Here is a 26859-nt window from a genome sequence, read left to right as displayed (position 1 = left end):
TTAACGTCAGTGACAGGAGAAAATGACAGATTGAAGCATATGTCTCAAACACACTAATTCAACATCAGAATTATCATCAGCACTAATGACCAGGACAAATCTAAAGTCCGTTCAAGTCCACCATTCCAAGTCTATACAAAATTTAGCGTTTTAACCAACAGTACAGCACCAAGCGTATTGCTGTTTTACCACATGTTTGAGAAAAACAATAATAATAGCCCACTTATATTACCATTTATTTTACATCTATAGAATCACGCAAAAAAAAAAAAAAAAAAAAAAAGGCAAAAAAAAATTGCGATTCTCATTTTAGCCAGAATCGTGCAGCTCTAATGGAGAGCTATAAAGTGAGCTTATGTCATGATTTTGCCAAGTACGATGCGATCCTGGATTAGGATCTAAATTGATCCTGGAACATCATTTTTGTTGAAAATATAATCCATACCTATTCCCTACCCCTAAACACAACCATAGCTGTAGATTATTCCTAAAATCGTATAAATTGTATAATGTTATTATTATTAGCAGTATTATTTATTATATCCATATTTATATTTGTTTTATTAAAAACAAGCTTAGATTTGCCCACCTGTCAGGTTTTAGACCATATGGGGCACAGCATGTGTTTTAGGATATAACTCAGGTTTTTGAGCTCATTTTGTTATTGTTATTCATTTATTCGTTTGCTGGAAATTATAACTGAATTTAGAAATAGTTTTGAAACAAATCTTTGCGCTTAACAAACAAAATTAATTATTTATAGGCTAATTGATGTCTGTGCGTAAAGGTTTCCCTATCCAAGAGCGAAAGTGAAAGTAGTTCCATTATCTCTCATTCTCATGCAGTAGATGCTGTTTAACAGTTTTCTGTTAAAAACTGTTAACTGTTTGCTTGTGAAATGCTCATTTTTTCCACTTTGACTTACTTTGCGTTCTGTAAATAGCGAATGTGCTCTTGGCGCGACGCAGCTGGCTCTTAAAGGGAATGGGAGATGAGACTCTAATTGGTTTATTCTCAAAACACACCTATAACTCATTAAGAAAATAAACTCAACCCTTTTAGACCATGCGCCATGACGCAAAGCAGGTTTTCCTGTCCTTAAATTAGCAAAAACGCGTTCTGACACGCCCTGAAATCGTTTGCGCCCTGCGTTTTGCGCTCTGCGCATGGACCGTCAAAATAGAGCCCAAAGTGTTAACATATTCCTCAATTCTGATTGGCTGATTGGAATGTTGTTCCAGGATCAACATAGATGTACTACTTGGTGAAGTTGGCGGCAGTTCTACCAATCAAAATCCCCTGAATCACACAGTAGTTATAAGAATGATAGAGCAGGTTCACTGCTGTAAATAATAAACACAGTACTAAACAAAACAAGTAGTGTGCATGCTCATTTCTGTGATGCCCTCAGTTCAGTCGGGACGACCGAACGCACATCCTTTTTGCAAATAAATAAAAGTAAACCCTTTACAGTTTAAAATAAAGTTTATCTCAGTACTTTTTGCACAATCAAAATGACTTAAAAGAATTTGAAGTCATACATAGAAAAATTAGCAAATTGTGCTGAAGCTTTACACTTTGCAACAAACTTCTTGAAGGTTCATTTTTTCTTAAGACGATTGTTGTGAATTCAGCTTTAGGTATCGTGTGGACTTGACAATGAGTACTTACAGGTTTACAGTCAAGTGAGCTCAAGTAAGTGCACTTCTCAGAGTTCCTCTCAGTCACAGGAGATCCACTAATAAGACTACAGGTCACATTTTCACATTTGTAACTGTGAACTTCTCCAACCTAACAAAACACAGACAGACTATAAGAGGACTGAAGAAAGGTCATTAATTAATGAACTAAAAGAATATAGAGAAGTTAATGAAATGTACCTGAAGAGTATATGTGGTTTCGTCTACCATGTAAGTACAGTTCCTTTGCACACATGTTCCACAACAATCTCCTTCTTGTATCACATATTCAAAGCCCTAAGAGAGATAAGTTTTATAAATTCAGTTAATGGAAAAAATTGAACATATTTTAGTGACATATTCTAAAACATCAGAGATGCCTCTCTTTTGTTTGCCCACAATCTGACACACTGATAACCAAATGAATAGAGTGAGAAATCACAAGGAAAAATGCATGAGCTGTGACTCATTTGTGTTGCCCAGTCTTGCTAGAAAAACACACAATCAAAAACAGCTCCACAAACTAAAGTAAATCTGGTCACACTTTACAATAAGTTTCATTAGTTAATGTTAATTAATGCATTTACTAACATGAACAAACAATGAACAATACATTTACTACGGTATTTATTCATGTTAGTTAACGTTAGTTAATGAAAATACAGTTGTTCATTGTTAGTTCATGTTAACTCATGGTGCATTAACTAATGTTAACAAGCATGGACTTGCATGTTAATAATGGATTAGTAAATGTTCAATTATGATTAATAAATGCTGTACATGTGTCGTTCATGATTAGTTCATGTTAGTAAATGCATTAATTAATGAACCATATTGTAAAGTGTTACCATAAATCTAAATGCTTCCTGTTCAAAAAACCTCTAAAATATGGCTCTCCACTCGCTCTAATAATTAAACTTGATTGATCTATGAGCCAACCTGAATAGCAAACTTGAAGATGCTTATAATAACTGGACTTTGTCTAGACTTTCAATTGTAAACAAACCATAAAACTGTGCTGTCAATCATAGTATTTACTTTAGTTAGTTTAGTTTAGGCACTGTAGGTAGACTTAAACAGGTAAAAATAGCAGCTGCCAAACATGAAGAAACACTGGACAGAGATTCTACTTACAAGATTGCAGTCAAGCGAGCTCAAGTAAGTGCACTTCTCAGAGTTCCTCTCAGTCACTGGAGAGCCACTGATGATACTACAGGTCACATTTTCACATTTGTAACTGTGAACTTCTCCGACCTAACAAAACACAGACAGACTATAAGAGGACTGAAGAAAAGTGCAGCTTCATTAATTGATGAACTAAAAAAATGAAGTTGACAAATGATTCCAAGTGTACCTGAAGAGTATTCATGGTGTTGTCTACCATGTAAGTACAGTTCCTTTGCACACAGGTTCCACAACAATCTCCTTCTTCTTTCACATATTCAGAGCCCTTAGAAAGAGAGATAAAGAGAAAACAATGTCATAGAACATATAATCATGACATGACTGTGGCATAGACTCCACCTTTCTGAAATGTACACTACACTCACAGGTCATTTTATTAGGTACACCAGTCAAACTGCTCATAACGCAAATTTCTAATCAGCCAATCACATGGCAGCAACTCAATGCATTTAGGCATGTAGACATGGTCAAGACGACCTGCTGCAATTAAACCCGAGTATCAGGATTGGGAAGAAAGGTGATTTAAGTGACTTTGAACGTGGCATGTTGGTTGTCAGACGGGCTGGTCTGAGTATTTCAGAAACTGCTGATCTATTGGGATTTTCACGAACAACCACGAATGGTCAGAAAAAGAGAAAATATCCAGCGAGTGGCAGTTCTGTGGGTGCAAATGCCTTGTTGATACCAGAGGATAGAGGACAATGGCCAGACTGGTTCCAGCTGATAGAAAGGCAACAGTAACTCAAATAACCACTCGTTACAACTGAGGTATGCAGAAGAGCATCTCTGAACACACAACATGTCGAATCTTGAAGCGGATGGGCTACAGCAGCAGAAGACCACACCAGGCGCCACTCTTGTCAGCTAAGAACAGGAAACTGAGGCTACAATTCACACAGGCTCAACAAAATTAGACAATAGAAAATTGAAAAAAATGTTTTCTGTTCTGATGAGTCTAGATTTCTGCTGCGACATTCGAATGGTAGGGTCAGAATTTAGTGTCAACAACATGAAAGCATGGATCCATCCTGCCTTGTATCACAGTTCAGGCTGGTGGTGATGGTGTAATGGTGTGGGGAATATTTTCTTGGCACACTTTGGGCCCATTAGTACCAGGAGCATCATGTCAAAGCCACAGTATTGTTGCTGACCATGTTCATTCCTTTATGGCCACAGTTTACTCATCTTCTGATGGCTACTTCCAGCAGGATAACGTGTCATGTCATAAAGTGCGAATCATCTCAGACTGGTTCCTTGAACATGACAATGAGTTTACTGTACTCAAATGGCCTCCACAGTCACCAGATCCAATAGAGGACTTTTGGGATGTGGTGAAACGGGAGATCCGCATCATGGATGTGTAGCCAACAAATCTGCAGCAGCTGCGTGATGCTGTCATGTCAATATGGACCAAAACCTCTGAGGAATACTTCCAGTACGTTGTTGAATCTATGCCACGAAGGATTAAGGCAATTCTCAAGTCAAAAGGGCGTCTAACCCGGTACTGGTAGGTTGTACCTAATAAAGTGGCCGGTGAGTGTATATTTATAACTCAAGATTGACTATGTATAGGCTTATAGGCTACTGTAAACACCGTTCTCTCTATACACAACACCTTAACCCTTCCTTATGTAATTTAATAATGTGTCAAACCTTTTGTAAAACTGCTTTGGAATGATACATATCTTGAAAAGCTCTATACAAATAAAATTGAAACTAATTGAACTGTAAAATTAAACTGGTCAAACATACTTACAAGTTTACAGTCAAATGAGCTCAAGTAAGTGCACTTCTCAGAGTTCCTGGTGGTCACCGGAGAGCCACTGATAACACTACAGGTCACGTTTTCACATTTGTAACTGTGAACTTCTCCAACCTAACAAAACACAGACAGACTATGAGAGAACTGAAGAAAAGATTAATTAATTGATGAACTAAATGTAAATAGAAAAGTTCATGAAGTTACCTGAAGAGTGTATGTGGTGCTGCCTATCATGTAAGTACAGTTCTTTTGCACACATGTTCCACAACAATCTCCTGCTTTTTTCACATACTCAGAGCCCTTAGAGAGAAACGTTTTATTAATGAATTATTAATTAATTATTTTAAGCCCTGCCTTTTTAAAGCAACAGGTGATGATAAAGAGACAGAATGAACAACCAGCCAGTGAATAGTCTGGTGGGCATCACAAAGCTAAAATATAATTAACAGCAATGATTACCAGTTCATTTCAGATCAAATTTAACCAAACACTAACTCACAGTTCAGTAAAAGCCATCAATAGTGGTCTTGTATACAAATGTTCTACGCATTGTGATCAGATTTTAGTGACATATTCTAAAACACATCAGAGTCGACTAACTAATAAACAAATGAACAAAAAAGGAAATTACAGGGAAAGATTTGCAAGCTGTGATCATTTGTGTTGCCAGGTCTTGCTAGAAAAATACACAATCAAAAACAGCTCCATATTTTGACTCAGAGCTCAAACCTCTGTTTACAACTCTTACATTTCAGGAAATGCATATTACTAAATTGGTCTACTTCTCAAATTCCGACTATTTCCATGTGGACTTTTCAGTTTTCAGTCTTTCTTCCTTTAGAAAAATTAACCTATAGCCTCAACCACAAACAGGACAAATTCAGGAGACTTTGGGAACCTCTCCAATTCATTCTACATAAACTCTGATTTTTTTAAGAGAGTTCTGTCATCCTTAGTTTTGTTTTAATTTTAACATTTTTGTATTATTATTATTTTTTTAAACTAATATTTGTACATTTTTATTTAATTTGCAGCACTTGGGGATGGTTTGTTTTTGTTTGTTTGTCTGATTGTCTTTGTTGTTAAAAAAATAGCTCCTTAATAAACTTTGTGTTAGAAATAACACCAAAATATGGCTCCCCTCCCACTCTAATAACTCATTAAACCTGATTGATTTATGAGCCAGGTCGAATAACAAACTAAAAGATGCTTATAAAAACTGGACATGGCAGCACTGCAAGATTGCAAGATGTAAACAAACCATAAAACGTGACTGTGAAATATGCAAAAAGTACAAAAGGACAAAACCATCCTCTGCTACCATGTAAAGTTGAATAAACACGACGTTTATTTAGTAAGCACACTTTATTTCGTTCATTCCCTCCTCGCACACACACGAGACATCTTCAACTGAACTTTTTCCCTCATCAACCCCGCCCCTGCGCGCTTTCTCATTGGTAACCCGGATAACCTTCTTAGAGGTCAACAAAGTAGAGAGATAACAACATGTTAACAAAACGTTGTTGTCAAGTACAGCCGTTGAGTTTAGTTTAGTGAATAAATGAAATGCATAAAAATAAATGTATAAAAATTAAACAGAGATTCTACTTACAAGTTTACAGTCAAGTGAACTCAAGTAAGTGCACTTCTCAGAGTTCCTCTCAGTCACTGGAGAGCCACTGATGACACTGCAGGTCAGATTTTCACATTTGTAACTCTGGACTTCTCCAACCTAACAAAACACAAAGAGAGTTTAAGAGCGCTGAAGAAAAGTGCAGATTCATAAGTCGATGAACTAAAAGAATATAGAAAAGTTGACAGATGTATTTAAATGTACCTGAAGAGTGTATGTGGTGTTGTCCATCATGTAAGTACATTTAGTTTGCACACATGTTCCGCAACAATCTTCTGATTTTTTCACATAATCAAAGCCCTAAGTGAGCGACATAAAGATAATTTAAATATATTTATTATAGTTTTAATAATTCAGTGGCATGTTACTGCTGTTTGTCTCTTAGTATAGAAACAATAGATAGTCAGTGCTATACAGTAATTCAAATCAAGTTGAACCAAAAACTGATTCACAGCTCAGTAAGACAGCCTGCATTCTCATCAATATTTTGCTTTCAATGATTCATTGGTTGACTGATTCAGTGTGTGCTTTCACATCTGTAGTTCGCTTCATTTGGTCCGCACAAAGGGCAATAAATGATACATTGTTGCATTTTCTGCCGTCTTTGGGTCGTTTTCACACCACACTGATTGCCTTGGTCCAAACCAGTTGAAACGAACCAAAATGCACTCATCTGACAAAGTCCACATCTCATTGGCCAGATGTTGTTGAACATATTTCCTAAACTGCTTATTGATTGGTCAGAATTCATGTGCGGGAAAATGCTAATGAACTCCCGCAGGTAAACGAAACCAGGAGATGTCATTTTTACTCTGGATGGACGACTGCGATGGCTGATTGTATCCCTGCTTTAGACAAACTTTACATTCCGAGAATGAAGCGTGGCAGCGGCTGGAAAACAGTGTTTTAATGCATCGCTCGTCACTTCAGGAGGAGGCGTGAATTAATTTAGCTAAACTGCGATATGGTCATCTTGCGGAAATATTACCAACGATCCATCAGGACCACCTCTTCAAGCTGGTCTCGTTAAGCTTATTTAGTCCGCTTTTAGTGCGCACTCGAGTACGATTGCTGCATTCTAGCCTGCCCAAACGAACCGCACCAAAAGAGAAAACGAACTCTAGTGCGATTCAATCGAACTAAATAAGGCAGGTGTGAAAGCACCCAGATTCACCCATGGATTCAAGAGTGTTTTTTTTAATTAATCAGACTCAATTTTGACACTTTTTTGAATATGAAGCAGAAATAACAGCTTCACAATCCGCCATATACATTATAGAAAACAAGTATATCACCTTTGGTGTGTGAAACCAAACACATTTATAAGCAGTTTTAACAAATTAGTAGAACCTTTCGCTGCATTTTCAAATTACAGACTTTTCCATGTCTAAGTATTAGAATGAGAGTTCAAAGTGATGTTCAAAAAATTCTGAAAATCTCTAGTATGAATGCAACAGACAAATATTTAATAAACTAGATTGTACTTACAGGCCCACAGTCTTGTGAACTCATGTAAGGACATGGATTTGTGGTCATCTCTGCCACAAATGAGCCATTAACTTGACGACAGTTCAAAGTTTGACATGTGAAATAGTAGACGCCAACCTAACAAAAGACAGAAAGACAGCACTGAAGAGCAGATTTATTGTCTAACGAAGAAAATAAATAATCACAAAATACTTAAATGATAAATAAAAGCCTAATCTAGAATGCTTTATTTTAAAATTATGAACCAAACAGCTCACCTTGTACTCGGTGTTATTGTACACACAGACATCTTTTCGCACTGAACAGAAGGAAATAGATTGGTTATAGAAAAGATCAAAAATGAATGTTCACCATTAAAAGCAACAGAATAAATCATGATGAACTGGAATATATGTGCTATGAAGATAAAAGACATCTATACTTAGACAAATTGGCTAAATTTGGGTGAAAATCTAACAGACGTCTAAGAATAAATAGCCCCAAAACAATAGACTAGTCATCAAATACACCAGAATGAATGACTACACGTCAAGTCCGTCTAATGTGTGTGTTTGATGACTAGTCTAGTGTTGGGCTGTTAGATGTGGATTTTTACTGACAGACCAAATTTAGCCTTCTTTTATCCAAGCAGTCTATGTTTAGATGTTTATTGAAGCACAAATTGGCTTGGCATTTGTGTTGGTTAAAGATAAAAAGAATGCAAAGGCACTTTGAATGTAACATTACTCAACTTATATGCTATATTTCAAGTATGCTGAAGACATTTAGCACCTATTAAGAAATACTAATGTTGGGTTACGACCAAAAAAGTAGGTCACATTAGCATTTTGGGTGGGTCGCAGCATTGATTGTGAAAGATGCGAGCCATGTGTTTGAGAGAAAAAAAAACGTTCTCCTAAAGTCTGTTTAGGACTTTTAGGCATTTGCGAGCGCCTCCTTTATTTTTAGTGGGAGAAATGCGACAAAATACCAATGGGTTCATTGCTGGCAGGAAACAGGTGTAAAATCGACCCAAAATCTTAGTTTTCAGCTTAATGACCTTAGAAAAAATGTGGGTCGCATTTCCAGACCAGTTGAGAACCACCGTTATATTAGATCCAAATTGGTAGAAGTGCCATCGACTACATTTGTGACACAATCATGATACACGGAAACAAAAAAAACAAGCAATTTCTCCATTTGTCTTCCAACATCTTGAATTCATGTGCATAAAAAAAAATGTGTGGAGACGCAAATTAGGAAAGTAATATGTTTTTTAGGCTCAAGCTATTCTTTTCAGCATATTTGTACCTACATTTTTATAATAGTTTGCTAATATAGGAATGTATATGAGATTTGATACTTACCGCAGGGTGGACAGCAGCTGCCATTAGCTTTATTCAAGCCTAACTCAAATCCCACATCACATTTCTTCTTAAGGCATTGCTCATAATCACAAACTGAAATGAAAAAAGAATATATTGATTAATATAATTGAATCATTATATGTGTTTGGCCGGTATTAGCTCAAAATGGTAGAAATATCAGGCGTTTCCATGTTTGTTTGGTGTCTGGGCACACAAGCAGGTTCAAACTACAGTAGACGAATCATTTGTCCATTAAGTACTTGTGGGTCTTTGAATCATTACCTGCTTATACTTTACTGACAGTTAATCTAATTATTTTCTAATTAATCTAATCTTGAATTACAACACTTTATCAAATCTTGAAGACTCACCACAAGTTGGACAGCAGTTTTCAACAGAGCTTTTGTATCCATCACCACAGGGCTTTATAGTTGGACACGTTACAGGAACTTTCACATAGACACCAGTGTTTTGGCATGTATAGTTGTAGCACTGATATGTCCAGATCTGCCCAGGCTGTAGGAGAAGAAAAAAAAAAACTCCAGAGCTGCCCAACATATTTAATTGATCTGTCCTTCAATAAACTATTTAATTCCTGCTAACAGCTAAGATGTTTCTAAGAAAACAGCACTGCTGTTTCTTTGCACAATAACGTGACATACCTTTCTAGGTGATCCATCAGGGCCAATGCAGTCTGCAAAGAGCAAACAAAAAATACCACTAAAAATATGACATCATGCCGCATTAAACTGCCAATTCAGAAAAGCTAACAAAAAAACAGTGCTTACCGCAGTAAGCTGTGCACAAATTTGATGTCATATTAACCCGATATTGGCCATCAGGACAGTAGCAACCTTCTGATGATGTTTGATTACAATTGTCGCCTTGACATTGTGTATCCGCATACATAGTATTGTACCTAGATGAAAAATAGTAGAGGTTTGTCAGCTATAAAGACGGCTAAAATGCAATTTTAGATATAAAAGCGAAACATATTGCAGATAATTAAATTATTTTGGATTTTAATGAGGTGTATTACGATGTACTGCAGGATTGTTCCACTTTCGGTCCACATGCCTTGTAGACTTTGGAACTGGGACACTTGAAATCTGTTTAAGAAACCAAAGACAAGACTCTCGTCAGACACAATGTATGAATTACAAAAGTGAAAGTAAAATCAAATGCATGCATACAAGTAAACATTACTACAATCATGAATGTGTTAGTGAGTATACCACAGAGCCCTTTAAGTTCAGGTGAGCTTCTCCAGTCCACACAGATAGATTTTTGGCCACATAGTTGTGCGTAGGACTCAACAGTAGCACAGGCATAAGACTTGTTTCCCATAGTGAACACATCATATTTACATGCTTGATAATACTCTTTGAAGGGAACGACATCACGGCAGCTTTTAAACAAACTGTAAACAAAAGACAAGAAAAGTGAGCCCAAAGAAATAGTCATCTTAAAGAGATAGTTCACCCAAAAATTGAAATACTGTCTTCATTTACTCACACTTTACTTGTTTCAAACTTTGATGAGCTTCGTTCATCCATTAAACCCAAAAGAGGATATTTTGAAAAATGTTAGAAACCTGTAAGCGGTTTTTTCAATGGTAACAGGTTTTCAGCTCTCTTCAAGATATCTTCTTTTTAGTCAACAGAAGGAGGAACTCAAATGTTTGAAACCACTTTATGGCAAGTAAATAGTAAGTGAATTTTAATTTTTGGGTTAATTGTCCCTTAAACTGCGAAAAACTGAACAAAAATAGGTAAACTAAATGAAGATCTTGGTTTAAATTAATTTAATAATCAAAAGGTTCACATAACTAGTATGCATGTGCACATGCACAGTAAAAAAAAATGTGGATCAAATATCATGCTAGAGAAGTGCTATTGTGTAACTGTGATATTAGCCATTCGAAACCTTGTTACTTAAAGCAGGAGTTCCCAAAATGTTCAGCCCGCAACCCAAAATTACAATGCCAATGACTTATGACTGCCAATATTTTCTGAGGGAGTTATAAATTTATAAACTTTGCACACAACGGCACACACATACCAATAGGACCAAGTCTATTCCTCATTTAATTTTGAAGAACGCTATTCAGAGACCATCCTCTATGCTCAGTCTTAGCCTGTCTTTAATTTTAATGTATGTGAGTGCCGTAAAGGTGTTAGAAAGTTTAACCTGGTGCCATAAAATCAATGTGCTGTCACTTTAATAATCACCCCAGGGGTCGCATAAATAACTAAATAAATAAATAAAAACATTTTAAAATGAGAAAGGCTGATTTCTTTTCATTTTCTTGTTGTTGTTTTATGTAGCTATTAACTACTCATGTAGGTTATAGGTCAAATATGGTCATTCTAATAGTTTAATAAAATGAATTTTATTTTTGGAAATCACCAAGCGACGCTACTTCTGTTTTTGCATATACGTGTAAACGTACATAGTTTTGACAACACTGAGCCAATCGAACTCAGGTGTAAGACAGGCAATCAGGCCAAAATGTAACAGCAGCAGCTTATCCCTCATATAGCAATCTGAGATATGGCAAAATATGCAAATCGCATATTTAAAATATGTTTTGATTTAGGTTTAGAAGTTTGTTTATATTTTTGTTTATTTTCATCTTCACATATCAAAGCAATAAATGTCACATAAGTACAAATATGCAACCTGTATTTCAAAATATTGGAAAATGGGCATATCTATATGAATATGACTGTTGGCTGTACCAAGCAACATGTCCAGGTATTCCATAAAGAAACGAAACAAAAATAGTTATGTGAACCCCTGTTAATAATGCTTGCATTGGGGTCAAACTCTTTGTCCTTTGCCTTACTCGCTCTTGAGGATTTCGCAGGGAGGTACAACTGTAGGTACAGTTGGAACCGGAGGTGTAGATGGAGGTGTACATTGAGAGACATTCCAAAACGCTGCAACTTTCTCACATGAACTGCTAAATGTTCCATTAGGATATTGGCAGTCATTTGTGACGCTGTTGTCACAATAACCTGTAATTATCAACAGAACAATATATTTACAGTTGAACATGGATACAATTCTAACATTTTTGGCTCAATACATCAACACAATCGATTTGAAATGAAACGAGCAAGATGTGCTTTAACTGCAAACTGTCCCCTTTAATTTGAGGGTATTTACATCCAAATCAGGTAAACGCTGTAGGAATTGCAACAGTTTGCAGTTGTGCTTTCCACTTGTTAAGGATCCAAAAGTAATTAGATTAATAATCAAACTATTTTACTTTTTAATAGTTAGCTGCAAATCCTTTGCAGGCAATTACAGCCTAAAGTCTGGAACTCAGACATCGCCAGATGCTGGGTTTCATTCCCGGTGGTGCTCTGCCAGGCCTCTACAGCAACTGTCTTCAGTTCCTGCTAGTTCTTGGGGCATTTTTCCTTCAGTTTTGTCTTCAGCAAGTGAAAAGCAGGCTCAATCGGATTCAGGTCAGGTGATTGACTTGGCCATTGCATAACATTCCACTTTTTTCCTTTCAAAAACTCTTTGGTTGCTTTTGCAGTATACTTTGGGTGATTGTCAATCTGCACTGTGAAGCACCGCCTAATGAGTTCTGCATTTGGCTTAATACGAGCAGAAAATATTGCCTGAAACACTTCAGAATTCATCCCGCTGCTTTTGTCAGCAATCACATCATCAATAAATACAACAGAACCACTATCAAGGACAGCCACACTTGTCCACGCTATGTCACTACTACCACCATGCTTCACTGCTTAGGATCACAAGCAGTTCCTTTCCTTCTCCATACTCTTCTTCTCCCATCACTCTGGTACAAGTTGATCTTGATCTCATCTGTTCATAGGATGTTGTTCCAGCACTTTGAAGGTTTTTTTTTTTTTACTCTAATCTGGCCTTGCTGTTTTTGAGGCTCACCAGTGGTTTACATCTTATGGTGAACCCTCTGTATTCACTCTGGTGTAGTCTTCTCTTGATTGTTGACTTTGACACACATACACCTACCTCCTGGAGAGTGTTATTAATCTAGCAAACTGCTGTAAATGGTTCTTCAACAGTTTTTTTTCTGTGGTCTCCCAGGACTCTTATAGTGTTGCTGAGCTCACTGGTGCATTCGTTAATTTTAAAAATGCTCCAAACCGTTGTTTTTGCTATCTCTCTGATGGGTTTGTTTTGGTTTTTAGCCTAATGATGGCTTGCTTGACTGATAGTGACAGCTCTTTGGATCTCATTTTGAGAGTTAACAGTAACAGATTCCAAATGCAAATAGCACACTTGAAATGAACTCTGAACCTTTTATCTGCTCATTCTAATTGGGATATTGAAGAAACAACACACTTCTGGTCATGGAACAGCTTAGAAGCCAATTGTCCAATTACTTTTGTACCATTAACAAGTGGGAGGCACATATGCAAACTGTTGTAATTCCTACAGCATTCACCTGATTTGGACGTAAATACCCTCCAATTAAAGCTGACAGTCAGGGGTTAAAATACATCTTACTTTCATTTCAAATCCATTGTGTTGATGTACAGAGACAACAATGTTAGATGTGTCCAAATATTTATGGACCTAACTGTATATATGTGTGGAAGACAAACTGTATTTTAAGCTATAATAAATCAGAATGGAGAACAAATTTTACCATTCAACTCAAAAGCAACAAGTAAATATTCAGACTGAGCCAACAGATAAGAAACTCTGTTACTCTTATAAACAAAACCACTTAATATATTTAGCATTTTGAATACATTTTTTAAGCTTGTTCTGTTAAGCAAGAAAAGTTTCCGACGCTTCACCAGCTTTGATGATAAACATTTGTAATGTAAAACATATTTACTTCACAGATTTATACTCACCACACTGTCCCTTTGTATTTTTACGGAAGTAGGAAGAAGGGAGTTTGACTGAGACGTCTACAGCGCTGACTGTAATCTGAACGTTAATGTCAGTGATGTTCACAGTCGCTGCAATTCCAGTGGTGGTGATTATGAAATTATCAGTTATGTATGTTGGAATCTTCAATTGATCATTAACATAGACCTAAGGGAAAATAAATATGATAAAACATGTAACACTTTGTATAACATTAAATGCTATAGTACAGTATTGCAGTGCAAACTCATAACAGCACTGAAAAACATCTCTTAATGACTGTCTTTATGTATAGAAATCATATACAGTAGGACTGGTAGGTAACTCTGTCATTTGTGGGTAAAAGTGGAGTTTGTGAGTCAGAAAGTAGGCTTGTTTTTTAGAAAAATGTGTATTTTTGATAATGTAGTTGTTACTCAAGGTCTCTGGGTGTCTGTAAACAATGTTATCTGATACTTACATGGACCACTTTATCATTAGTGCTGTTCAGCAGGATTTTGTAGGAGTTGTAATAAACAATTGCATATTGTGTGCATGCAATACGTTTCACAACATCACAATAATAGTTCTTAAGATGAACACTGATATTGTATGTTGGGATGATTTCCTCCATCAACACGTAAGTGCAGTTTCCTTGAAAAGTATAATATTGTCCATCAAAAGTTCTATAATGAGGGTCGCCATAGGCCTTGCAGAAACCTGTTGGCTCAAGAAACATGAGTTAAATGTAATTCACTTCCAAAAACAGTGTAATTTTATAACTTTTAAGAATTAATTAAACAAAAATTATGATTTAAACTCACATTCACACTCATATCTGAAGCAGCACCCATTGTTATAATACGCCTTCACAGGTTGAAGGCCATTGACACATTTAGGAACTACAACTGGGTCACACTGCACAGGATTTAATGTGAGTTTTCCATTTTTGCATGTTTTGATATTGCATCCATCCATCTGTTATAAGAATTCAATAATATTGATAAACAAACGTTAACAAAAAGGATGATAATTCACTTCATGACTATTTTTTTTGTGTGTGTGAGGACTGTCTGTAGATTCTTTTATTACCGTGTTGTTGTCAAATTTCATCTTTTGTACAACATTGCAAGTAGAGTTGCAATAAGTAGTATAGCACTCATCAGGTTGGTTAATTGTTGACCCTAGAATTAACATGAACAATTTGCAGATAGAACTATCAAAAGATCAAAATGTATCCAGATTAATACATCAATTAAAAGATAAATTAAAATGTATCAAAATCAAAGTAATTATAAATCAAAAAATTAAGCAACGATGGATGAAGAAATGTCATAAAGGAAGTACTTACCTGCTTGGTATTTTACATTATTGTATATGCAAAAACAAGTGGTTGTTGTTGGCGTTGTTGTTGGTGTTGTTGTTGTTGTTGTTTTTGTTGTTGTTGGTGGTGGTGTTGTTGTTTGTGTTGTTGTTGTTTTTGTTGTTGTTGGTGGTGGTGTTGTTGTTGTTGGTGGTGGTGTTGTTGGTGGTGTTGTTGTTGGTGGTGTTGTTGTTGTTGTTGTTGATGATGTTGTTGATGTTGTTGTTGATGTTGGTGTTGTTGTTGTTGTTGTTGTGTTTAATATCTGGTGTCCAGGTGTTGTGGTCTTAAGAGGCAGAGTGTGCACAATGAAAGCTGTTGTGTTAGACGGTGTTGTTACAAAAGTAGCGGTAGAAGGTATTGTAGTAGTTGTGGTTTTCACTGTAAGAGTTGTAGAGGTAGCTGTAGATATTTCTGTTGTTGTAGATGGTGGTGTTGTGGTAGTAGGTACTGTAGGAGTTGTGGTTGTCTCTGTAGGGGTTGTAGAAGTAGTGGTAGATATTTCTGTTGTTGTAGATAATGGTGTTGTTGTAGTAGGTATTGTAAGAGTTGTGGTTGTCACTGTTGGGGTTGTAGAGGTAATTGTATATATTTTTGTTGTTGTAGATGGTGGTGTTGTGGAAGTAGGTATTGTAGGAGTTGTGGTTGTCACTGTAGGAGTTGTAGAGGTAGTGGTAGATATTTCTGTTGTTGTAGATGGTGGTGTTGTGGTAGTAGGTATTGTAGAAGTTGTGGTTGTCACGGTTGGGGTTGTAGAGGTAATCGTATATATTTCTGTTGTTGTAGAGGGTGGTATTGTGGTAGTAGGTATTGTAGGAGTTGTGGTTGACACTGTAGGAGTTGTAGAAGTAAGGGTATATATTTCTGTTGTTGTAGATGGTGGTATTGTGGTAGTAGGTATTGTAGGAGTTGTGGTTGTCACTGTAGGAGTTGTAGAGGTAGTGGTAGATATTTCTGTTGTTGTAGATGGTGGTGTTGTGGTAGTAGGTATTGTAGAAGTTGTGGTTGTCACGGTTGGGGTTGTAGAGGTAATCGTATATATTTCTGTTGTTGTAGAGGGTGGTATTGTGGTAGTAGGTATTGTGGGAGTTGTGGTTGACACTGTTGGAGTTGTAGAGGTAGCTGTAGATATTTCTGTTGTTGTAGATGGTGGTGTTGTGGTAGTAGGTATTGTAGGAGTTGTGGTTGTCACTGTAGGAGTTGTAGAGGTAAGGGTATATATTTCTGTTGTTGTAGATGGTGGTATTGTGGTAGTAGGTATTGTAGGAGTTGTGGTTGACACTGTAGGAGTTGTAGAGGTAGCTGTAGATATTTCTGTTGTTGTAGATGGTGGTATTGTGGTAGTAGGTATTGTAGGAGTTGTGGTTGTCTCTGTAGGAGTTGTAGAAGTAGTGGTAGATATTTCCGTTGTTGTAGATGGTGGTATTGTGGTAGTAGGTATTGTAGGAGTTGTGGTTGTCACTGTAGGAGTTGTAGAGGTAAGGGTATATATTTCTGTTGTTGTAGATGGTGGTATTGTGGTAGTAGATATTGTAGGAGTTGTGGTTGACACTGTAGGAGTTGTAGAGGTAGCTGTAGATATTTCTGTTGTTGTAGATGGTGGTGTTGTGGTAGTAGGTATTGTAGAAGTTGTGGTTGTCACTGTTGGGGTTGTAGAGGTAATCGTATATATTTCTGTTGTTGTAGATGGTGGTATTGTGGTAGTAGGTATTGTAGGAGTTGTGGTTGACACTGTTGGAGTTGTAGAGGTAGTGTTAGATATTTCTGTTGTTGGAGATTGTGGTATTGTGCTAGTAGGTATTGTAGAAGTTGTGGTTGTCACGGTTGGGGTTGTAGAGATAATCGTATATATTTCTGTTGTTGTAGAGGGTGGTATTGTGGAAGTAGGTATTGTAGGAGTTGTGGTTGACACTGTAGGAGTTGTAGAGGTAGCTGTAGATATTTCTGTTGTTGTAGATGGTGGTGTTGTGGTAGTAGGTATTGTAGGAGTTGTGGTTGTCACTGTTGGGGTTGAAGAGGTAATGGTATATGTTTCTGTTGTTGTGAATGGTGGTGTTGTGGTAGTAGGTATTGTAGGAGTTGTGGTTGACACTGTAGGAGTTGTAGAAGTAGCTGTAGATATTTCTGTTGTTGTGAATGGTGGTGTTGTGGTAGTAGGTATTGTAGGAGTTGTGGTTGACACTGTAGGAGTTGTAGAGGTAGTGGTTGATGTTTCTGTTGTTGTAGATGGTGGTGTTGTGGTAGTAGGTATTGTAGGAGTTGTGGTTGTCAAAGTAGTAGTAGATATTTCTGTTGATGTAGATGGTGGTGTTACCTCAGTTGTAGTAGTAGAAGGAATGACAACTGTAGAAGTTGATGTTGGACAGCAAAATACACGTATTAGATGGTTATAGCAAACTTCATATGAATTATCTTGGTTTGAGCATAATAATCCAAAAGATGTATTGCACGACACTACTTGATTAAACTTCCAATTCTCATCTGTGTAGTTTTGATCATCATAATTGGTCATGCATTCAATTTGGCTTGGCTTCTCACAGGTAATTTTCCTCATTTCCCATAATTCTTCGATGGATTCAATTTCCTGTCCTTCAACATCTGTACTGGGCTGGTTGCTGTCAAACCACTCTGACCAATCACAAATAGGTATTGTAATTGTTGTTGTTGTGAAAGAAGTTCCAGTTGCTGTAGATGGTGTAGTAGGTATTGTAAGAGTTGTGGTTGACACTGTAGGAGTTGTAGAGGTAGTGGTAAATATTTCTGTTGTTGTAGATGGTGGTGTTGTAGTAGTAGGTATTGTAGGAGTTGTAGTTGACACTGTTGGGGTTGTAGAGGTAGTGGTTGATGTTTCTGTTGTTGTAGATGGTGGTGTTGTGGTAGTAGGTATTGTAGGAGTTGTGGTTGTCACTGTAGGAGTTGTCAAAGTAGTAGTAGATATTTCTGTTGATGTAGATGGTGGTGTTACCTCAGTTGTAGCAGTAGAAGGAATGACAACTGTAGTAGTTGATGTTGGACAGCAAAATACGCGTATTAGATGGTTATAGCAAACTTCATATGAATTATCTTGGTTTGAGCATAATAATCCAAAAGATGTATTGCACGACACTACTTGATTAAACTTCCAATTCTCATCTGTGTAGTTTTGATCATCATAATTGGTCATGCATTCAATTTGGCTTGGCTTCTCACAGGTAATTTTTCTCATTTCCCATAATTCTACGATGGATTCAATTTCCTGTCCATCAACATCTGTACTAGGCTGGTTGCTGTCAAACCACTCCGACCAATCACAAATAGGTATTGTAATTGTTGTTGTTGTGAAAGAAGTTCCAGTTGCTGTAGATGGTGTAGTTGGTACTGTAAGAGTTGTGGTTGACACTGTTGGGGTTGTAGAGGTAGTGGTAGATATTTCTGTTGTTGTAGATGGTGGTGTTGTGGTAGTAGGTATTGTAGGAGTTGTGGTTGTCAAAGTAGTAGTAGATATTTCTGTTTTTGTAGATGGTGGTGTTACCTCAGTTGTAGTAGTAGAAGGAATGACAACTGTAGTAGTTGATGTTGGACAGCAAAATACGCGTATTAGATGGTTATAGCAAACTTCATATGAATTATCTTGGTTTGAGCATAATAATCCAAAAGATGTATTGCACGACACTACTTGATTAAACTTCCAATTCTCATCTGTGTAGTTTTGATCATCATAATTGGTCATGCATTCAATTTGGTTTGGCTTCTCACAGGTAATTTTCCTCATTTCCCATAATTCTTCGATGGATTCAATTTCCTGTCCATCAACATCTGTACTAGGCTGGTTGCTGTCAAACCACTCTGACCAATCACAAATAGGTATTGTAATTGTTGTTGTTGTGAAAGAAGTTCCGGTTGCTGTAGATGGTGTAGTAGGTATTGTAAGAGTTGTGGTTGACACTGTTGGAGTTGTAGAGGTAGTGGTAGATATTTCTGTTGTTGTAGATGGGGGTGTTGTAGTAGTGGGTATTGTAGGAGTTGTGGTTGACACTGTTGGGGTTGTAGAGGTAGTGGTTGATGTTTCTGTTGTTGTAGATGGTGGTGTTGTGGTAGTAGGTATTGTAGGAGTTGTGGTTGACACTGTTGGGGTTGTAGAAGTAGCTGTAGATATTTCTGTTGTTGTGAATGGTGGTGTTGTGGTAGTAGGTATTGTAGGAGTTGTGGTTGACACTGTTGGGGTTGTAGAGGTAGTGGTTGATGTTTCTGTTGTTGTAGATGGTGGTGTTGTGGTAGTAGGTATTGTAGGAGTTGTGGTTGTCAAAGTAGTAGTAGATATTTCTGTTGATGTAGATGGTGGTGTTACCTCAGTTGTAGTAGTAGAAGGAATGACAACTGTAGAAGTTGATGTTGGACAGCAAAATACACGTATTAGATGGTTATAGCAAACTTCATATGAATTATCTTGGTTTGAGCATAATAATCCAAAAGACGTATTGCACGATACTACTTGATTAAACTTCCAATTCTCATCTGTGTAGTTTTGATCATCATAATTGGTCATGCATTCAATTTGACTTGGCTTCTCACAGGTAATTTTTCTCATTTCCCATAATTCTACGATGGATTCAATTTCCTGTCCATCAACATCTGTACTAGGCTGGTTGCTGTCAAACCACTCTGACCAATCACAAATAGGTATTGTAATTGTTGTTGTTGTGAAAGAAGTTCCGGTTGCTGTAGATGGTGTAGTAGGTATTGTAAGAGTTGTGGTTGAAACTGTAGGAGTTGTAGAGGTAGTGGTAAATATTTCTGTTGTTGTAGATGGTGTTGTTGTTGGTGTTGTTGTTGGTGTTGTTGTGTTTAATATCTGGTGTCCAGGTGTTGTGGTCTTAGGAGGCACAGTGTGCACAATGAAAGCTGTTGTGTTAGACGGTGTTGTTACAAAAGTAGTGGTAGTAGGTATTGTAGTAGTTGTGGTTTTCACTGTAACAGTTGTGGAGGAAACGGTTGATAGTTCTGGTGTTGTAGATGGTGGTATTGTGGTTGTAGGTGTTGTAGGAGTTGTGGTTGTCACTGTAGTAGTTGTCAAAGTAGTAGAAGATATTTCTGTTGTTGTTGTAGATGGTGTTACAGTTGTAGTGGAAGTTGGCATTGTACAGTCTTTCACACAAGTCATGGTTTCATCCAAAAGATATGGAGTATCTGAAGGGCACTGAGGAAAGCATCCTGGGAAATATTTGGTTCATAGAAGAATAAAAAAGCAAATTGTTATTGTCAACCTTTTCTATTCATTGCCAGTGGTAAATACAAAGAATAAACAAGAAAAATAAATGTTGGTTTGTATTGAAATTATGAAAAAATTCAATTGTTCTTAAATCAAATGTGAGCAAATGCATTTTTAAACAATTCAAATGCTTTGGAATTGTCTAGATTATAAAACATTACTCCTGACCTTCAAGGAGAGGAATCTGATCAGAGCAGGTTCCAGTTGGGTTTTTGCAGGTTTTTGGGCAGGGTGGTCCACAGGAATCATAGTGCCACTCACATTTTCCTGGAGGGTTGTAGTAGTCACAAAATAAAGCTGCACGAAGAAACACTTTGGTCAGTACAATGAAAACATTTACAGTAGACAAAAAAGTAAACAAGTACAATAAAAATAAAAAACATTGACAAATAGTGTTGCGTATGTTTCAAGGCAAAAGCAAAATATTCTTTCAGAAATATTAGGACTTACGACATGTATTTGGGCTCCGCCATTTCACACAAGCTCCTTTTTTACGGCATTCAGCAGCATAAGCTGCTACTGCAGTGCAGAAACAGTCACAGTCACCCCCAGTTTTACATCCACATGTGTCCCTTTTACAATTGTCATAATATTGGTTAGGGTCCACCTAGTAGAAAAAGAAACCGAACACCTTACAACTACAATGCATATATTATATTATACTCTGTATAATATTATATGTAATTGGCAGTTCATTCTGCTGAGGAAACACTTAAGCGGGGAAAAATTTAGCAAGTTAATATGTATATATTAAAATGCTTGCATGAGGTGCAATTTTACTAATCTCATTCTTAAGCCAAGCCATTATTCTCATGCCACATCTGCACATAAAATCGTATCATATTTAATTCAACTTTGCATTTACTGTTACTTACAAGTGTGTGGCAATCCTTAAAGACATCACTTATTATGATGCTACATCGTTTTTCAGACCAGACACTGCGATGTGGATTTTCTGTACACAAGTCTTTTATGTTTGTCACATCCGGGCAGTCGGGTTTCACCTTCCAGCTAATGCCAAACTCCTCTGGATCGGTCACCACTTCTCCATTGTGTTTCATAAAGTCATTATTTGCATTACCATCAAAGTTTCCACACAGTCCACACACATTGCCCTGCAATAGAGATCATGAGAATGTTAAGAGATGAATATTATTGTGTACTGGTTGTTGTTGTGAGGAATGCATACCTTTAAGTTGGGATGGAGTTGAAGAATCACACTTGTTTTTTTGTCCCAGATTAAGTTCAAAAGACCTTGGACCTCTACCACAATATATATCCCAGCAGAATGGATTTGATATTTGTATTCAGTGTTGCTGCTTTCCAAAACCTTGACTCCATCCTCAGATAAATGTATCTCAGATGGCTGCTGGATCTAAAATGATATTTTTAAGATATTTTCCTCATATGGCATTAATGCAAATTCACACATTATTACCGACTTTGTATTTCAGTTTTAAAAACGTGTTTGTAATCATTACTTAAACAAACAAAAAAAGGGATGTTATTGTTGCAAATGATGCAATTGTAAAATGTGTAATACTACATGAATGCTTAGTTTGAGCTATAAAATAAGCTCACCCCAAAGAACAGACTGATGGACTTGCAGATGGTGCTGGTGGATTCACAGAGTTTGTTCTCTGAGACAAGTCTGAATGAGGGAGACTGGTCCATACTGCAAGAATCCTACAAATAATGACGCCAGACAGTAAAGAAGTTGTCACAAACAAGACAATTAGATACTTTTGTAAAGTGAAATACATGTGAACAGGCTCATGTACTTAAGTATAATAACAAAAACATTTATTGCCAGAAAAAAAAGTTACACAGAATAGGGAAAACATACGTGAGCCAAAGTGTGTGCACAGTCTCCATGGTAGGAGTATCTGTTGCCATCAAAAGTCTTGAAATGACCTTCACCGTAGACAGTACAGGTTCCGTAACAGGCCTTTTGTGTACAAATCCACATACCGTTGGTGCATGTGCTAAATTAAAAATAAAAAGTGCACATTTTATCCAATTTATCCAATTTTTACAATACCGCTATTGTGGTACATCTAGTTCTAATTTCTGTAAGTTTCACAGTGGTGGTCTCCTGCCTGTTCAGCTCTAATTTTCAGGCTGTACTCTGGCTACATTTCTCTGTACAGATTTGTTTCCTGTTACATACAATATACAAGATATCAGGTTTCAAGATATCTGATTTAAATCTTGTGAGACTATCAGTAAGTTGTAGGCACAAGTTAGTATGGGCTCAATGTTTTGATTATGCAAAAAAAATTAACTAAATTCATCATCTTGTACTAAGTCTTCATGCCTCTAGAGGTCCTAGTATTCCCCTTCTGCCTTAGTTCTTCCTCATATGTTCTTGTTTACCTAAATTCGATCACCTGTGACTTGTTTTAGCCAGATTATTTAGGTTGGCATTTTTTTCCCAGTATCTTACTTGGTTTCTCAGTCTGTGAGCTTGGCTGCGTCCGAAACCCCATACTTCTATACTATATAGTATCGCATACTATAAAATCAGTATGCGAGCCGAGTGGTATGTCCGAATTCATAGAATTCGAAAATCAGTACGCGAGAAGTACCCGGATGACTTCCTACTTCCGGCGAGATTCTGAAGTGCGCATCCCATGCACGCTGCGCTATCCCATAATGCCCCGTGAGAGAATTCATGAATGGAAGTGAGGCGACGCAACTGACGCAGGTAGGTCACGTGACCATGACAAAATGGCGGATGTAGTAAGTCCGAATTCCATTCATACTTTTCACATTCATACTGTATAGAACGTACTTTTCTAACGGCCGAGTAGTACGGTTAAATTCAAATGCAGTACCTACTGAGTAGTAGGCGGTTTCGGACGCAGCCCTTGTCTTGCATTTCCTAGATCACCTGATCTGTGCCTAGTAAGACTTTTGTTTTCCTTTGTTTCCATAAACCCTTGTTTTTTGGATTCCCACTTTAAGTATTTCATTTGGGTCCAACACTACTGCCCCTGTAGCTCAGTGGTACATCTCTCTAGTCACTATCCCAGAGATCTCGGTACTGACAGAAACACCAGTCAGACATGGACACAGAGAGACTCAGCGCCAAAAATCTGTTGGCAGGGATTACCCAACATAAAGCCTCATTCCAGCACCATGAAGCATTGCTCGGTCATCAAGAGGAGTTAATGACAACACATCAGCAAGGTGTTCTGAAAGTTATGTCCTCCACTTAGCAGCTCTTTGAAATGCTCCATGGTGCTTCTTCTGCTGCTGCACAATCTTCAAGTAGCAACAGGCCTCTCCTAGTCTCAGCTGTTGATGCAGATCCCAACTTTCACCTCCCAAGCCATTCCCTGGAGATACTAGTTTATGCCATGCATTTCTCACTCAGTGCTTTCTTACATTTAAGCTTCAGCCCTACAGATTTCCCACTGATCAAAATGTGATCCCACTCCAAGAGGGCTTATATTACAGTCCTTCTGTCTGACAAGTGGGGTCTCTTCTGTGTGACAGTCTCAGACTAGTTGTTGCGAGTCCTACACAGCCTTTGAGGAGGAATTCAAGCGGGTATTCAACCATCGAGTCAGTATTCAGAAGGCTTCCAAGTGTCTGCTTACTCTGTCAAGGCCCCTGCAGCATAGCAGACCTTTCCATTGAGTTTTGGACCATTGCAGCAGGCAGCAAATGGTATAACGCCTTGAGGGTCTGCTTTCAGGGAAGATCATTAGAACCTCTTTAAGATTAGTTGGCCACCTAAGTAGCCAAGAACCTCGAATCCCTCATTGAGATGGCCATTTGCCCGGACAATATTCTGAGAGGACAGAGTTGCTCGAGAAAGGGCATCTCAGTCTCAAATCCCTTATCACAACTCCATATACCCAGTTCCTGCTCCACCATCCAGAGCCTCCCTTGTTCCTGAACAGTCCTATGATCTTTAACATATGCAGTTGGGTCATTCCAGGCTGTCCCCCAGTAAAAGAGAATTATGAATGAGAGTGTGACAATGCCTCTACTGTGGTACTTCTGGTCACTGGTCCACTTGTCCTGAACTCTTGAGAAACAATGGCCCCCACCCAGTTACAGGAGAGCTGTGATGGAGAAGATTTGGGCTCTTTCTGCCAACACCTTCCGAACTGTTCAAGCCACTCTGTTATGAAAGGGCCATCAGTTTCCAGGCCATGATTGATTCTGGTGTTGCAGGTAACTTCATGGATCTGTCCTTAACCAAGACTTAAAAACCTTACCCATCTTCTCCCTTTTCCCCAGGCAGTAACTACATTAAACAGTTGACACCTAAAACCTGGAAAAGTAACAGATGCCACTAAATCCCTGCAACTTTCCATCTCCCAACATCAGCAGGAGGAGACTTAGCTTATTAGCTCTCCTAAGTGTCCTGTCATTCTGTGTCACCCCTAGCTGCACAGACATAATTCCCAGATTGACTGGTCCTCAGGTTCCATTCTTGGTTGGAGTCCCTCTCGTCACCTCACCTGCTTAACCCAGAGCCCATTCAGACCTTCTTGACCTTCTCCCTGGTTTCTATTCTCCTAAGCCTCCGCTTCCTTAGCTGGTGCTGGCTTCTTTTTGGTGAGGAAGAAACGTAAGAACTTTAGGCTATGTATTGATTACTGGGACCTCAAGAAGATAACAGTTTGGAACTAACATCCCCTCCCTCTTATGGCCACTGCCTTTGAACTGCTGCAAGGGGCTTCCATTTTTACTAAACTGGATCTTCACATTGTCTACTGTCTGGTGCGATCTGGCAAGGAGACAAATGTAAGTGCCCCCACGGGCCACTATTAGTATCTGGGAACGCCATTCAGGCTCACCAATGCCCATGCCATGTTCCAGGCACTTCAAGAACATGTTAAATATGTTTGTCTACATATATCTGAATGCTATACTAAAATTTTTATTATACTAATATAAGTCAGTGGAGGAGCACGAGAGGCATGTCAGCAGGGCTCTCTAAAGACTGCCTGACAACCATCTCTATGTCAATCCTGAGAAATGTGATTTCCATGTAGCCCAGACTAAGTTTCTTGGATTCACCTCTTACCTCTTGTTACATGGAGATGGTCCCTAGAAAGATTAAGGCTGTTCTTAACTTGCCCATTCCACCATCCTCGATATCAAGTGTTGTTTTACTTCTGCTCTCATTCTCTCTATCCCAAACCTAGATAGACCCTTTGTGATAGAGGTGGATAACTCAGAGAGGGCCATAGGAACCATCCTGACACAGAGGGGTGAGTATAGAAAGTTACACCCTTGTGCAATCATGTTTGATGTTGAGCGCAACTGTCATGTGGGGCATCGAGAGCTGCTCGCCGTGAAACTTGCCATGGAAGTGGCGCAATTGGCTCAAGGGGGCTCAACATCCTTTCCAGGTTTTTAAAGACCATAAAACCCCTAAAAATTTCCTGCAGGCAAAGTAGTTGATTCTTCGACAGGCTCTGTGGTTCCTGTTTTTTAATGGATTTCAGTCCATTCTTACTTATGAACCTTGTAAGACTTTCTTTCCCTGTTGTTTAATGCCTTATATTTTGTTTTCTTCCACCCTGGAATTTTCCTTTCATGTTTATTTATCTGTTTAAACATTCTGCATACCTCAGTCTGAGAAGTTTTTAAGTCAAGTCAGAATTATTTTATCATTAAATCCTTGTTTTCTGGATTACTACTTTGAGTGTTTCAGTGGTACATCTTTCCAGTCACTACTCCAGAGATCTGAGTTCAAGGCCCAGTTGTGACAAGATACTCAAGAATATCGAATAATCACTCAAACAGTTTTCTAACACTTTTTTGCTTACTTATGCACTTACATTATTCCATTTGTGTTAAAGAAAGTTAAAATTCATAGAAATAAGCAATTTTAACTCGTGAGATTAAGCGTAAGCTGTGTGTGTTCTTACTAATTACATCACACAACCTTTATTGGCTTATTTTTACGCTATCGCCTGTTTTATTTCATTATATTTTTAAAGATGTCTACAGCATTTGTCAACGTTGCACCTTGTCATGTTGATACAATGTTGATTCAAAGAAAATCTCATTTTTAACTAATCCTCAAATTAACCACCATCTTTAAATTTAAATTAAGAGCTACTATCATTGATGATTGGCTCACCAGGTGTTACAGTCCTGTTGAACTTGCTCCATAGGTTTATAGGTGACTCCATTGTGGGTACATGAACATTCGTAACTTGCCACACATCCACCTTCTCCATCAGCCAGAAGACCCTCAGGACACATACACCCTGATACACACCCTGTGCTGACCTATTGCCAACACAAAAGCCCAAAAACAATC

General features: G+C 37.8%; 1 protein-coding gene across 2 annotated transcripts in view; it reads right to left on the bottom strand.

Moving 5' to 3' along the window:
- muc5d (mucin 5d) overlaps positions 1-26859 on the bottom strand; it is a 53989-nt gene that overhangs the window by 5672 nt on the left and 21458 nt on the right. For both annotated transcript variants that reach the window (XM_073942801.1, XM_073942800.1), the window contains exons 22-49: positions 26677-26828; positions 22411-22549; positions 22146-22250; positions 21754-21939; positions 21440-21679; positions 21015-21171; positions 20733-20861; positions 15046-15137; positions 14778-14931; positions 14435-14673; positions 13959-14142; positions 11942-12113; positions 10329-10513; positions 10133-10202; positions 9882-10012; positions 9756-9787; positions 9465-9609; positions 9094-9186; positions 8005-8045; positions 7748-7864; positions 6464-6559; positions 6239-6358; positions 4831-4926; positions 4621-4740; positions 3034-3129; positions 2814-2933; positions 1881-1976; positions 1672-1791 (exon numbers count right to left, since the gene is read on the bottom strand). In XM_073942801.1, the coding sequence (XP_073798902.1) occupies positions 1672-1791; positions 1881-1976; positions 2814-2933; positions 3034-3129; positions 4621-4740; positions 4831-4926; positions 6239-6358; positions 6464-6559; positions 7748-7864; positions 8005-8045; positions 9094-9186; positions 9465-9609; positions 9756-9787; positions 9882-10012; positions 10133-10202; positions 10329-10513; positions 11942-12113; positions 13959-14142; positions 14435-14673; positions 14778-14931; positions 15046-15137; positions 20733-20861; positions 21015-21171; positions 21440-21679; positions 21754-21939; positions 22146-22250; positions 22411-22549; positions 26677-26828 (3627 nt within the window). The remainder of the gene's footprint in view (positions 1-1671; positions 1792-1880; positions 1977-2813; positions 2934-3033; positions 3130-4620; positions 4741-4830; positions 4927-6238; positions 6359-6463; positions 6560-7747; positions 7865-8004; positions 8046-9093; positions 9187-9464; positions 9610-9755; positions 9788-9881; positions 10013-10132; positions 10203-10328; positions 10514-11941; positions 12114-13958; positions 14143-14434; positions 14674-14777; positions 14932-15045; positions 15138-20732; positions 20862-21014; positions 21172-21439; positions 21680-21753; positions 21940-22145; positions 22251-22410; positions 22550-26676; positions 26829-26859) is intronic.

Source organism: Danio rerio, chromosome 25 (genome assembly GCF_049306965.1).
Source record: "Danio rerio strain Tuebingen ecotype United States chromosome 25, GRCz12tu, whole genome shotgun sequence".
Classification (NCBI taxonomy): Eukaryota; Metazoa; Chordata; class Actinopteri; order Cypriniformes; family Danionidae; genus Danio; species Danio rerio.
Note: the sequence above shows the minus strand (reverse complement) of the source record. Positions and strands in the feature narration are given on the sequence as shown.